The 15,296-nt window shown below is 36.5% G+C and overlaps 1 protein-coding gene across 1 annotated transcript in view; it reads right to left on the bottom strand.

Annotated features, from left to right (window-relative positions):
- Nucleotides 1–15,296, bottom strand: part of PLXNC1 (plexin C1) — a 70,927-nt gene that overhangs the window by 43,750 nt on the left and 11,881 nt on the right. The window contains exons 3-9 of the mRNA XM_068190388.1: nucleotides 14,279–14,413; nucleotides 12,147–12,247; nucleotides 6,876–6,990; nucleotides 5,732–5,876; nucleotides 2,306–2,375; nucleotides 878–953; nucleotides 704–757 (exon numbers count right to left, since the gene is read on the bottom strand). Coding sequence (XP_068046489.1) covers nucleotides 704–757; nucleotides 878–953; nucleotides 2,306–2,375; nucleotides 5,732–5,876; nucleotides 6,876–6,990; nucleotides 12,147–12,247; nucleotides 14,279–14,413 — 696 coding nt within the window. The remainder of the gene's footprint in view (nucleotides 1–703; nucleotides 758–877; nucleotides 954–2,305; nucleotides 2,376–5,731; nucleotides 5,877–6,875; nucleotides 6,991–12,146; nucleotides 12,248–14,278; nucleotides 14,414–15,296) is intronic.

Here is a 15,296-nt window from a genome sequence, read left to right as displayed (position 1 = left end):
ATCCAGTTTGTGTGGATCCATCTCCAGTTTTGTCTACAGTCTGGAAACAGGGAAAATTTTTCTGAAAGTGTGAACTAGAGATTTACTAACACCCAAGGATTTCATTTCCTGGACTCATCCTCTAGCCACTTCTCTGTTACACAGAAACTGGATGGCACATCCTCCCCTTCCTTCTGCTCCCCTGGCAGCTATTTTTCAGGAGAAGCTGTGATCTGGCTGCATATAATGAGGAAGAGGTTTGAGACTCTGAAGCCTAGTTTCCAAGAGTTGTCTGTGACATCAGAACTCAAACATGCTTTTAAGTCTAGTTAAGATATTAAGCCTGAAATGTTCTCCTTTTTTGTTGTTGTTGTTGGTCAGCTTACGTGTTCCAGCCCTCAGTGTGCTGGCTCCTGTGGAGTGACTAAATACAGCATACAGGGACTTTGGCATTTAAAGCAATGCATCTAGAGGTAGGCACATGACAATTGCAGTGTTCCCTGTCTCAATACCTGCATTGGAAACACAAGTTTTTGCTGGTACCTTTTAACACCAACAGAGCACTAAGAAATAGTATCAATCCAAATTCTGCATTACCTTCCTTTGTAAATGATTGCCTCCTCATCCATATCTCTTCTTTTTCTGCAAAGTCCTCTCATTTTAAATAAATTTCTCCCCCAACCCAGAGAGCCTTAATAATGCTGATCTTAAAATGCTAACTAACCTCTGTTTTCTGCACAGTGGTGATCCCCTTGGAAGCAGCTGCACTGCAATCATCCTGGAAAAAAATAAGCATTTCACCATGTCAGGATAAAAAAGAGACAGATTGCTACTCAGATGTAAAAAATACAAGGAAAAGGCATCACAGGGGATTCCAGTTTTCCCCAACAAACTTCACCTGGCAGGTGGTGACAGGAGAAACACGTATCCATTCACAGCTGGCACACTCACCCTTGTGTATACAACGTGAGCAGCTGGTAACACAGAAACAGAGTTTTTGTAAGACACAGGAACTCAATCTAGATTCAGTCATGAATGTCAAATTTCAAGTGACAGAAAAGAGCACAAACCCAAGGGAACAACCAAGCAAACATGTAATGAAATGGGTAAAAGCCGTTTAACCTCCAAGCCTATTGTTCTGCTGTACTTTTTCTGAGAAGAAATTTAGTATGAAATACAATCTGTATTGAGATGCTGAAAGTCATTAATTTCAAAAAAGGCAGGAAGCAGAGGAAACACTGGGTTACATTTTACTGTGATTTACTCCAGTACATTGAGTGGCCAGGTTGTACTTTTTAACCATAAAAGGGCAGAAAACAATCACTGATTTTTTCCCATCTTGTCTGAACCTCTGTTCCATGTCTGTAGTGCTAGAAAGTATTGCCAGTTTGCTATTGCCATCACCTACCAAATAATATGCCTGCTCTGAAACTAGCTTGTTGCTCTCTTGCTTTGCAATGCTTCTATCAATATGGACGAGAGCCAAGAGCAGCACAGTCCCTCTCCAAACATGCTGAGAAATGCTCTGATTTAGAGGAAGACAGCTCCTTCCTCATGTTCCTCCAGGGACAGGGAAGTGATGTGCCACTTCCCAAAAAGCAAGAGATTTATTTCATCCCAGGTGCTTATGAATTAGCCTTTTTTCACAGGGGAGGAGCATTCTGAATGGGAACACTGTAGCATATATTAGCCAGATCTTTCTAAATATTAACAACCACCTATCATAAAGTGTTAGGCCACGTACTGGGCATGAATGCTTCCCCTGCCAGCTCTCAACACAGAGTCTGAAAAATAATGTGTAAAGAAGAATAGGTATTCATTATTCCTATTAGCAAATTACATGTTACTTTCTGGTTTAATTATATTCATGTTACCTATAGAGCACATTTAAATTCCATCTGGGTCTAATTTAAAACAGCTTCACAAAGTGATTTTAAAGAATCTCTTGACTTCTCTAATCTAGGCCTTACACTGAGTACCGGGGGCCCACCTTTCACACAAGGACAAAAAGAATTTTAATCTTATTGTGACATCCTTTATTACCTCTTCAGGCACTTGTCATAAATTCAGTCATTGTAATGACTCTCCTACAGTTAGTTTCCACAGTCCCATTAAATAAGGGAGTCATCAGAAGAAGTAGCTTTTTAAGGGAAAAAAAAACAGAGAAGGAGAAAGAAGTGGGCCAAGAAAACAGATCTGACTATCTTTAGTGCCATGTAGTTCCTTGATAAATTAAAAAAAAAAAAAAAAAGAATGACTTTAGTCACTTCCCCCCCCACACACACATCAACCCCACAATGAACTTTAACAAGAATCAGGATCTTACTTTTTCAACTGAAATGTTTGTGTGATATTCCAAGAGCTTGAGGACAGTGATGCTTCGAGAACTAGACAATCTGGAAAAATGCACATGTTAGGTATATACTGGATATTACAAGAAATAACTGTTCAAAAATAATTTGAATTGAAAACTCAGAGTAGCTGTTCTGTATTTGGTATGCACCTTCTCTCATACATTCACTCACACTTTTGATTGATAAAAACAACCAGATTTTGTCCTTGCACAGAACTCTTCAGCTGAGTTATGCCAACACTTTATACACACATATTAATTAAGCTTGATACCACAATTGCATGACAAATAAAAGTAATTTTATTGTCAGGATATAGATAAGAAAATGCTACTGTGAAGCAGGGATATAAAATCATCTCTCAAAAAGAAAAAAGTGATATATACTGTGGTATAACCAGACCCTGAATTCAAGTTGTCTAACACAACAGACTGCTGTAATGCAAGAGACCCCACCATACCATACTTCTCTCTCTTTCTGTCTCACAGACTTGGTTTCAGAGTCTCCTTTTGTAATCTATGCAGTAGCAATTTTCATCCTATTTAAATCTTTTATGATTGCATGAGTCAATTTGCCATTATTTCAGCTAGCAATTACTACACCAACAATTCATTGGCAGCTGTGGTATGAAAGAGTATCTTCCCTTATGAGCAGAATACCACATCGAACAGTAGAATTAGATATATACCACTTAAGCCATGGTCTCTTTCATCTGTGTGCCTGCAGATGTGTAGTCTGTGAAATGAATGGCTGCCTGAGATCAAATGAAACCCATGTTTGCAGACTTTTCTGACTTCTCTATGCTAGCTTTTTAATCTAGAAAAGTTACATGGATTTTAAGTATGTCTATCTTGCAAAGGTAGAAGAACCTTTGTCTTTATCACAGGCTGGCTTATTCGGATGAAAGCCAGCTTTGGCTACATCTACGCTGCTAACGTAGCTATCTCCTACCTCCACATGGCAGCATGGCACTTGGGTGCTCACTGCAAAGGTCATCTGAACTGCTTGCTAGAAACAACCCTTGGGACTATTCATATGTTCAAACACCTTACTAAATGGATAGCAGAATCTGACTTTAACAGCATTTTTATGCTTAAAGATGTGGATGAGTACAGACACAGACACCTGTTTGCATCTCCAGAAATCTAGTTATCAGCAGAAATCTGATGTGTTGATACACAATTGCCTAAATCACTTGCCTAATATATATATGAGAAAGTTCTCAGGCCATGAGCTACAGAACAGTGAAATATTCCTAGTATTTTACTAGAAGTAGTAAGTGAAACTAAGGAATTTATCTTCTACTGGCAGAGCTTGTATTTACTTTTAAGCTTGTATAAATACTTTAAAAACAACACTGTCAAATATGCTTTCCTGATTCTGTCTGTGTTGAAATTAATGGAACCTATTATTTTCTGTATGGTCTGGGCTGACCTTTTAAAATGCATTAGACTGCACTGAGGAGCAGATATTTTCAAAATGTTTTTTTCAGGAAATGATACCTAAAGGAGTTTTGTAAGTGCATCCTCTTGTGAAACTGAGGTCACTTTACAGGAGATACTACAAACAGACAATGTTACTTCACTAGAATTATCCACTAAGAGATCTCAGCTCACAGGAGCATGTGAGTAGCAGTAAATACTGGCAGGCACAAGCTAACCTCACAGCCTTCTGGTTAACACTGGCAAAGGGCTCATTTTTGGCACAAAGCACAGGCAAGGTGAGCTGGCTTCCATAACAACTGTTCTCTGAAAACTTGCTAATGGAATTAAGAGAAAGCTTTAGTCTGTGAAGACAGAGAACCAAACTATATAATACATAATTACAACATAACACAGCTATAACACAATTATACTCCATAATTACAAGATAACACAGCTTTTGGGACTGGGTCAATAAAGGACATTTCCCTCTTAAAAATCCACTAACAGTGTTTACTAAAGACAGCTTAATAGATCAAAATACTCATGGATATCACTCCAGGTGTCACTTTCTAGTGACAGTCTTTCCTTCTCAATTCCCAGTGCTGGACAGGAACTTGACACATCACTTCTGTGATGCTGGAGGAGTTTTCCCCATACAGCTTCCTCAGATCCAAATATTCCAAAGAACCTTCTTCAGGGGCAAGGGTCCCTGAGAGAAAGAGCTCGTTGTAGCACTGAGCTCTTCAGAACAACATGTCCTTGAAAATACCTGGTAAACTTCACTCCTCTTCCTGTACCAAGGTTTTTATAGGAGAATCAGATTCATGGACAGTATTCCATGTCCTTTGGGCTATATTATGGAGGAAGAAATATAGGCAAGGTCTGTTTTCTGTTTCCTCTTCAAGTTACTTAAAAACAAGTGGGAATCCTTGTGTTTGCTATCTGTTCCTCAGTTTAGATTAAAACTCTTGCATTCTAACATAAGCAATTTTAAGAAGTTTTAAGGCCGATCCCTGTTAGAAAAGCTTTGTGCTTCTATACAGACTCTTGAAAAAATGCAAGGGGGATGTTGCCTTACTATTAGTCACATAAGACTCTATTATGAAGGATTACGATCTGATCCTTGAGACCAAAGCCTAACAGCTCAAAAATCTAGACATTCAGTAATTTACCACCTCATTCTAAAACTTGTAGCTGTCCATTAGATACACAAACCAGATCACAAGCATCACACATCCAACACAAACTGCTCAGGTATCTAACTCTAAGAACTACTGGTGAACAAAGTAGTGTCAGAATTACTGCAAAATGATTCAACCAATAATTCAGAAGGATGAATGAAATCAAGTCAAAAGGATGTACCCACCAAACTGCCCCTGAACCATCTATTTTTCTGCTAATCTTCTGTATTGCACAATCACTTTCTCACAGTGTCTAAATTAGGTTGAAACAGTTAATTAAATGTTATTTATTGTACAGACATTCATAATTAGATTCTCCTCTTATTTATGCTAGTACAGTTTCTTGGAAAAACAAATTCTGTTTGCAGATTAGAGAAGAATTAAGATGGGCTAATTTGTCAAGGCAAAGCACTAGACCAACATTGTTTCTATTGGTCCAGCCAGCTTGATTGTCATTGCAGTTAAATTTCCTTAGGCAGTTATTAATGATACCATGTAAATAATTCTAATGCTAAGGCACTGCACTGCCACAGGGTCAACTGAAGAAGCTGCTTCCAGTCACAGGATAATGCGTGTTATTACTTCTACAAAGGATTCTATATTAACAAAATTTTAATCACCAAGAACACTGTGAGTATACTCACATCACTTGACAAAATATTAATTATTTTTCTTCAGTGACATTTAATAAAAAGCATTACATACTTTCATACTCAGTAGGCCTGTATTTATACAGTACTCCCTAGTATTAAAGAACAGTGACTAAGCATTAAATACATTTAATAGTAAAACATACCATTATCAGTTATCATCGGAGTGGTTAGATTGCAGAAACAGGATGAATTTTTCAGCACTACATTTTCATAAAATATTTCAACAGTTGTTACAATTTTTATCATACAGAAAGTAAGGATTTTGCTTACATTTGCAGTCACAACAACCTATAAAACAATAAAAACAAGAATACAATGGGGGTTTTGTTATACTTGCTAAGTCATTACCTTGTCTTTACAGAAAATGACAAACAATGAAATGCACAAAACAAAAATTTTTGTGGTAAAAGCAGACAGTTCACTAAGGAAACTCTCAAAGGAGAGTAACTCTCCCAACTGAAGAAGCGATACAGAAAGCAATTCTGAAAGTAACAGCACTGCTTACTTCTAGAAATTAAATGGATCTGTATGGTATGTTAGCAAGCAATCTTAAATAATTTTGGAGTTTAAAACTAGAATTTTGCTGTGTTATATGCTGTTATATTCCTTTAAAAATATTTAAGTAAGACTCTTCACAGAGAGAGATCATTTGTATCCATAACCAAAGAACACTTAATTATAAAACAGAACTTATATTGTAATGAATTATCCTTTGTTTCTGGCTGTGAGTGCTTTACAAATACGATTACATTAGTGTATTCAATCAGGAAATCAGAAACAATAGTGTGCAGATTAAGTGGCCAGTCACAATAGTTGATAATCAAATATTCAAGGCTGCGTGTGCTGTGAACAGATACAGAGTAAAGACTAGTATCAAGCACTTAAGAATATGTGTTAGCATATGTGTCCCAGTCAATGTTTTCTAACTTGTTACAAAGCTCAGAACTTCCATACTGCACTTGATATACAGTTACTGGAAATATTAAAATAGCTGATACAGTGATGCAATTGGAAACATTTCCAAGCAATGTTAGCATAGTAAATATTTGAAATTTTGACTCAGTACCATGAAGCATAGCTTCAGGATACGTTTCATAGGAGAGGAGGAGAACATCTATCTAATTTACACATTGAGCTTACTAAGACTTCCAAGATATTTGCCAGTTGTTGGGGTAATAGAACTAATGTATGGAACATGGTGAGAAAAGAACACAAGCTGCAATAAGCAACAAAATTACATATTTTAAGTCACAATAAACAAACACACATAAAACTGGGTGTACATACCTGATATTTGGCAGGGAAACTTAGCAGGATTTTCAGATCTTTATCAGGTGCATGTGAAATGTTATACCAACCATTTATGCTGTTTGAATGTGTACAATTTTCTTTTAATGTGCACCTAAAAGTATACATAAAATTATACTAGCCTCCTTATCGTGCCTTTGACTTCAGACACTGTACTTCAACTTATTTAATGTTATTGATTTTTTTACAGGAAGACTACTGATTTTTTTTTTACAGAAATACGGTTATAACTACAAAAAGCTTCAGGAAAACAATCAGTAAAATCTTCTGCTTATCAAAATTAATTACAATGCATTGATATATGCTTGAGGGTTTTCATTAAGTCAATGCGACTCAAGCAAATATGAGATGCTTGGCCAGTAACAGTGGAATTGGTAGCCTGGAATTCATCATCACCAACTTGACTGTTTCATTGTACAGATCTAGATTTGATCCCCTCGCTGCGCCCCAGTCCCCCTCCACACTCTTTTGGGAGAAATATGTTCTTTAGAGTACAATTCACCTACCCTGTTTTAGACATTCATACCAAAATGAAATGAACCACACTATGGAAACTGCTTGTTCTCTCGAGAGGGTATAAGAAGGGATGGGAGTGAAGCTCAAATGTAAAGCTATACTATGAATGTGCATAGCTGATGAGATGCGTCCTCTTCCCTAATCTCCTTCGTCACCCACTGATATGAATGGTAATCCTTCCCTTTTTTGTCAGTGCACTTGGATAAAAAAACACTGTATTTGAAAAAGTCCAAAATAGATTTCTCTGTCTTCAAGTACAAAATTCACTTCATAATTGGGATAGCTCAAAGTAAATACAAATGTTAGAGATGCCAAATCATAGGAAATACACTGTGCAACAAAAAATTAAGGAAGAATGAGGAAACACTGGGATACATAAGTACTACAAAGATTACACATATTAAAAACATGTTATAAGAAAAAGACAACATAGGCATACAAATTAGATGGACAATCAATGAGTTTGAAAGGTGAATCCTTAAAATGCTGTCTCCTGTCAACAGTTAATGAACAATTCATAGATTAACTCCAAATAATTTCATACAGCTAGCAATTAAAGACAATAAGTGCTAACTGAATATATCTTAATATTTTAATACTAAGATTGAATATTTATAATTAAATGTAACATTTAATAGTTTTAATTCTCCTTTTCTACCAAATGTAGAAGCATATATAGTTTCAATCCTATGAACAGTGACATCTGCCTGGCATGAACCATTCCTTTGCTACAAACTGGATATGAGTTCACAGTTGCAAAGTATGGGCTTTTTTCATTAGGAGCTCACTGTGAAAAACGTATTTCACAAACAAAGTGTTTTTCCTCCAAAATGAACAACATATTCAACAAAAATACCCCCCACATTTCCAAAATGCCCAAAATAACTCCACAAATCTTAGGAACCATAAAGTCATCTTCTCTGCAGAACGAGATGTTGGCAATTGGAATGCAGTAAAGGACAAGGTCACTTCCTTTGTGGTCTAATTCCGGAAACTGAGCTCCTTCTGGACAAGAACCTGGTGGGGTTTTGCATCTGAATACATTCAGATCATGATATTGTAATAAACTGGGACTATATAAGCCTGACATATTTCAAACTGTCTGAGCTAGGGCGAATTTCAGTCTCATTTATATCTCTCTTTACCCTACTGAGATCACAAAGGTTCATTAGCACCACAGTTTAGAGCCAGAGAAGACGGATCTGTCATCAACAGATGTGCATAAACATTCCCAGATACATGCAGGCTGGCAGTTCACACTGGCAATGAGGAAAGACAAAAGAAAGACATTCTACAGTTTCTGACAGGGTAAGGATTATAATGGTAAAGATGAAAGGCAGCCCACTTGCAGTATTTGGCACTAAATAAGTGTATGCACTTCAGTGATGTTAATATTGAAATACTAAAAAAGAAAACTGTTTATTAAGCTGAATATTTGCAACTGTCCCAGGAAGAAACTACTTGCTTTCTTAAGACTGCCTGAGGAACAGAAGTAGCAAACCTGTTTTCTGCATTTGCAATGAAGAGTTTAATAGCAAAACCAGTAATGCCACCCAGGACCCAGAGTCATGCTTGTCTTTATGTGAGGGAAAAATGCATCTTTTGTTGCTGTCAAAGCTGACCTTTAACACTCTAACAGTATGCTATGGAGAGCAGTCATTTTCATAGGAATCAGTCACATCTGATGCCCCTCAGCATAAATTCTCAAAATTCCCCTGCAAAGGCTAAGAGCAAAATAATTGCACTCACCTAAAGATGAAATTATTCTGTAATACCCCTATTTTAAAAAAATTGATATTGATTGCAAGTATTTTGAATTAATATAACAGATAAATATTATTTGTGAACCACAGGATTCTGAAAATTAACATACAGACTCAGACAACTAAGTTTGGCTTTCTTGGAAAGGTGAACTGGACCTTATACAATTTTGAAGGGATAGGGTATGAAACCCTTGGACCAGATTTCAGACATGCATAGATATGTGTATAGAGAAAAGCAGAGTCAATATTTTTTTTTTTTACTATTCTACAGCAAACTAGTTCTTTATAGTACTGAAGACTTCTCTACATGATTGGAACTGAGTTCCTCTTATTTCACTATAACAACACAACACGTATGCATACTGATTCATTTGTATTTACTTAAGTCTCTGCTGCACTAATCTTTGTTAACTACAAGTCCTAACATACTTGCCTTCTCTGTCCTGCTAAAGCATACTGATTTCCTCATGGAATGAGAACATGCTTTCAGAGAAAGTTGAGGCCTCCTTCTTTCTTCAATGTACCAACCCCTGAATGAAGTCCACTGACGTCCCACACATTGACTACATGCAAAAGTAACTCTGGTCATGTTAGACAATACATTGTGTTGTTTCCATATGGAAAACATGCATGTAAAACATCAATATCTTGTATTTGAATTGTATTTCAGCATAATTCAGGTAAATCTGATTAATCTATAAAAAACCTAGAAACATTAGGAGAAATCACACAATCCTATGACTGGTTTGAATGAGTGCAAGTGAAAAGGAGAATTAATATATGTCCCTATGGAAGAAAGAGTAGAAATAGGAACAGTAGAAACATTTTGTTTCATTTTGTTTTCACTTGCAATGAGATGCACACATTTTTTCATTAAAGTTCTGGATTTTAATTCACACTATCCTTAAAATGGAAAACGAGCACTGCTAGTAAATTTTATGTAAGAACTGGAGTGTGTATTTTATTTTACAGAAAATTTATTTCCCTGTAAAAGTAGAAAATATCATTGATCTCAAAATTATTATGGAACATACTGCTTTAGTGGACACGTATGGACTTTGACTAAAATATTGGCTAAAAACTTCTTCCTCTTTTCCTAAAGTTTCACTCAGAGGTGTCTCTTCAGAAAGCCAAATATTTAATGACATTAAGTATTCAACAGTAAAAAATTATGTGGGTGTTGAACAGGACTCATACTACAGTAATTAATTTTTTCTCCCAAAGAGTAAATTATTTCTGTTTCAATCAAACAGAAACTTTTCGTGATTCCCCTCATAAACAGGGGATTTACTGAGTAATAAGAATTATTCACAATCTCTTTATAAGGCAATTAAAAGCCTGAAAAGCTTAGCACTGTAACATACACAGCTTCTATCAAGGGAGCAAAAGAGAGTTTGAAGAAAATGCATTACAGAACAAGTATCTACTCTCTTCCAGTAACTACCTTTGCAAACACAAAGTAGCAGAGCTTCAGCAAAATCACACTAACACCAAATGGGTAACAAATCAAAATGAGCAGTATTAACCTTCTAGAAGAGGCTACTAGTGGAATTTCTCAAAAATTCATCTTATAGGCACTTTAGTTTAAGATTTTAATCACTGGCAAATTGGCATAAAAAAAAGTTTACACTGTTGACATCTGCTGATGATACAGATGGGGAACATTAACATTCAAAGGAAGATAAGAATATCACATAGGAAAACTTGGATAACCTTGAAATGGAATGACATTTCAAAGCATAAAGTACAAGAACATGTACCTGGAGCAATAAAAATCTCACAACCCATATGTGTTATAGACTGGAAACTCATCAGTTGGAAAGACAACAAAGAAAGAGAAGGACCTGGGAGCATTATTTGATCATGGATGATTGTGGCCCATCAGTGTGATGCTGTCATGAAAAAGACGCTTGTGATCCCAGAACACACTAAGGTGCTTTCTGGATAGACTGATTAAACAATATTAAGCAAGGCACAGCTGAAATTTCTTCTGGAACAGTTTGAGAGTCCTGGCCATCCTTATCTTAAGAGGATGCATGAATTTCATGGAAGGATTACTGAAGTGGAGGTAAGAAAGGAGTGTTTCAAGTGAGAGGACTTTAGTGAAGTTCAGTGTTTCAGCACACCAAAATGAAAAGAGAGAGAGAGAGACTGCTTTCACAAAAACACTGAAGAGGTGAGTGTGAGGGAGTGGGGGAGGAACTTATTTAGGCAAAGGTGATGTGAACACCAGAACAAATAACTATAACCCGTCCACAAACATACACATGACAAAAATGACCAGACATATTTTTAACCAGCAAAAAATGAGACTGCCAGGAATCTGCACAACCAGGGCAGGAAGGACAAAAAGCCTATTTAAATTTAGGATGGTACTTTGCAAATTTTTAGTTTTACATGATGTGGTTGCTTGCAGTTGCTAAGACTAGGCCTAGATGACCCAGGAATTTCTCCAGTCCAGGCCCCAGATGTAAAATAGATTTCCAACCTGCTTCAAAGTTAGTGTCAAAATTAATGATTGAAATGTGGGAATGAAGTATTTAGAAAGAAATTCTCCTTTGGCCTAAACCAAAGTCAGTGGTCCAAAGAAAACAAACTATCAATACGAAAGACAACTAAGCACTCTTTTCTTGTTCTCATATGCAAGATGCTATTAAGATGTTTCAAGCACAAGTATAAAATTTTATCTCTCAATCTGGAAAACAAAAGTATCTTTTCTAAAAGCAAAATTATGTCTTATTCTTAGTCCAACATATATTTTATGGGTAGATCTCAAAAATCTGAGGGTTACAAAGGCTTTCAAAAGTTGCCTTTCACATGACAAGAAAGTGTCTCACATTTATGGCTATGACTGATTCCACAAAAAATCAGTAGATACAATTTTGATGTTGAATAGCCTCAAGCCAGTCAAAATGTACACTAACTAATAATGCTCTGCTTTTATATGACAGTCTAAAATACTAAAAGATACCTTTGATTGAAAGAACACCACCCACAGTAGGGGTCCTTTGCAGATAAGCATTCTTGCTCAGAAGCATATCTACCGCAATCTGCAACTGGTATTCTTCTCACCTGAAACCAAAGAATGCAATAACACATTGAATTAATACAGCCTCCATAAACAGGGAACATGAAGGTTACCATTAAAAATTTGACAGCAACCAAGCACAATCCCTCTGGGGAAGTCTCCTTATGGATTCCCCTCTGCCAGAAGACCTTTGGATAGAAATATTCAGCCTATTTTGCACACACTGTATTTTGCCATCAGATAATGAAACACCTCTGACAATAACAATTTGGTTCTACTACTCAAAGGCCAGCACGGGCAGATTAATGCAAGAAAGACTGATCAGCATAGTGAAATATAGATAATAATAGAAAGGAGGTACATTTTACAAACAATGCTCTGCTTAGCAGAACACCATTTTCCTTTCCTCAGAATGGAGATATTTAAATGATTGATGAAGGTGCATCCAAAAATGCATGCGCATAACAAAATGCATCTGTGTTTGCATCACCATGTCAGGTTACTGCATGTGCACACTAGAACAAACGCATGCAACTGCTTAGCATGCATGAAAATGCCATTTCAGTAAGTAAATGTAGATAATTGTGGCTATATTGTATGTATCTATACTTGTACATTCAGCTTGAATATCCTAGCCAGCCATTTTCAGAAAAGGAAAGGAAAAAGAAAAAGAGAAAGCTGATTACAAATACTGAATACAGATACAAATAATGTGATTAATAACAATGTGAATTAATGATCTTAGTAAGAAAAAATAATTCAAACCATATTTCACAAATTTGCAAGAATTAGAAGTTCCTATATTTTGTCAACAGAAACAAGGACACACTGCTTCCTGCAAAATTATATTTACTGCTTTTTCCATCCATATATTGTAAAATTCAATTTATCTGAAAGTGTGTGAGATAATCAATTCAGAAACCAGTCAGAATCCTAGATTACTATGAAGTTAAAGAAGACAATGTAGAAGCCTTATTTCAGCTCCAAGAGATGATTAGAGAAGTGCGTTGATTCCTAAGCTCTATAACAACTTGGTCTTTTATCAAAGCTAAAGAAAATTCAAGTCTTTGAATATCTGTGTATACTTTTGACTGAGACTTCGATTCCTTCTATATTTGTGATAGATGTTTTATATCAGTCAGGGGTTCTCCTACTAACTTACCCCTGCTCTATAACAGCAGGCTAAAACACTATGTTCACTGCCAGAAAAGTGATTTTATTTTAACTGATGGTAATTAAGTGCTGGGTGAAATCCTGTTCGGCCAAGATGGACAGCAAGCCCTTAAGCTTTCAATGCCATCTTTCCCACTGCTGGCGAGACAAAGGGATTTTCTGATTGCTGCTCAGTAGCCCTGCTGCAGGATGTGCTGCAACAACTGTATGTACTGGCTCCTGGGAGCAGCTCACTGCTCAACGTGCTGCTCCCACACGTTTGCTCGCGTGCAGCAGCTCTCAGCCACTGCTGAACTCCTTGGCCTCACTATGCACACACATTGCTCACTTCTCATTGTCCTTTTGCTTTGTTTTTCTGAAGTCTATGTCTAACTGAAGACAATGGGAATTTTATCACTGATTACAGCATTATTACTGATTTCAGCAGAACTAAGGCTTCAAAGCCATCTCTCAAATTAAGAGATTTCTCCACTTTAGAAAATCCTTAATCGACTGGCAAACACTGACCTACCAACATCGGGACTGCTTTGTCTCCAAAGAGTGTACAAGATTTTTTGCTATCTCTAGGCTTGGCTCTGCATGATCAGCATTTTCCTGCCTCCAGGAAAAACAGAAACAAACACTCCCTTGGCAGAATAGCATAAAATAACCATGGAATTAAGGGTATTGCTGGGTCATAGCAACACTGGGCAGCACCATGACAGCAGAAGCTCTTCCAAGTTCTGCAGGAATGTAGTCTAAACTTGGACAACATAAGTAGATATTATATGGAAAGGTGGTGACAGCAGTTTGCATATTAAAAGTCTAACTCTGACACAAACCGATGCTTGACTTAAAAGTGGAAGAAATCCTTAAAGCAGTAGTTTATATGAATTTATTATTTTGTTAAATATTGTACTTACCCTATTGGCAGAGGACAGATAGATGTAGTTATTATTCACTGGATCGAGTCGTAATTTGGGGAAAATGGAAGTTTCTTCCTCAATTTCATATAAAACCTCTGGGCAATTTGATTTCATATCCTCATTAAGAATAGCCTAAAACATGTGTAATTGAATTATTCCCATGTTCTTTTATTGATCAGTCAACATCTTAAACAAAAGCCTAATTTCAGTTACATCAAAGCTTCTGAGACTAATTACTGTGCCATGATTCAATTCACTTACTGCACTGGTTCTCACACTGGAGAAGGATGAAGGAAAAGACCATAAGAACAGAATTTCAACAAAATCCATGCCAGACACATTTAGCACTGAATTTGGCACTGGTTTAGCATATGAAACATGCCTTCCACCAAGCCTGTTACTGACTGATTTGGAAATTGAACGTGGAAGAAATGTCTATGTCCCAAAATTACAACCTTTTACTCCTATCAATGGAGAAGCAACTGTTAGCCTTCAGAAAACAAACTAACATTCAGACACCCATAAAGTAAAAAGGAATTTACACAAATTTCTTTGTGGCTTCTCTAAGTACACACCTGTGGTTATATTTCTTTTTCCTACCTTGCCCAACTTTACTATTTTCCACCACCCTTTGCATAGAATTCAAGGGAACCAGAGACCCCAGAAACTTCATTTTACAAGTCAATAAGCACACCAATGCTGGTTTTTCATGACTAAACAAGGGAAATATGTTCACTGTCTCCACTGTGTTAAGGAGACATGGAAGACTTCAATTTCATTTTTCATTATCAAAAGCAAAATGAAATCAAATGGACAAAGCTTTTCAATGTCTCTACTATATTCCTCTCCAAATGTCTGCTTAATAAAGACAAAGAATGAGAGTCATCCTTTGCAGTGTAGGCAGGAAATGCACATTTTCACAAAACCCAGAAAAAAATAAAGCATAAAAGACATTTGACTGGATGGATGAAATGTTTGATAATGAGATAAGATGACTTTCACTTTCAAGCAATGG

Source organism: Anomalospiza imberbis, chromosome 5 (assembly GCF_031753505.1).
Source record: "Anomalospiza imberbis isolate Cuckoo-Finch-1a 21T00152 chromosome 5, ASM3175350v1, whole genome shotgun sequence".
In the NCBI taxonomy this organism is placed as follows: domain Eukaryota; kingdom Metazoa; phylum Chordata; class Aves; order Passeriformes; family Viduidae; genus Anomalospiza; species Anomalospiza imberbis.
Note: the sequence above shows the minus strand (reverse complement) of the source record. Positions and strands in the feature narration are given on the sequence as shown.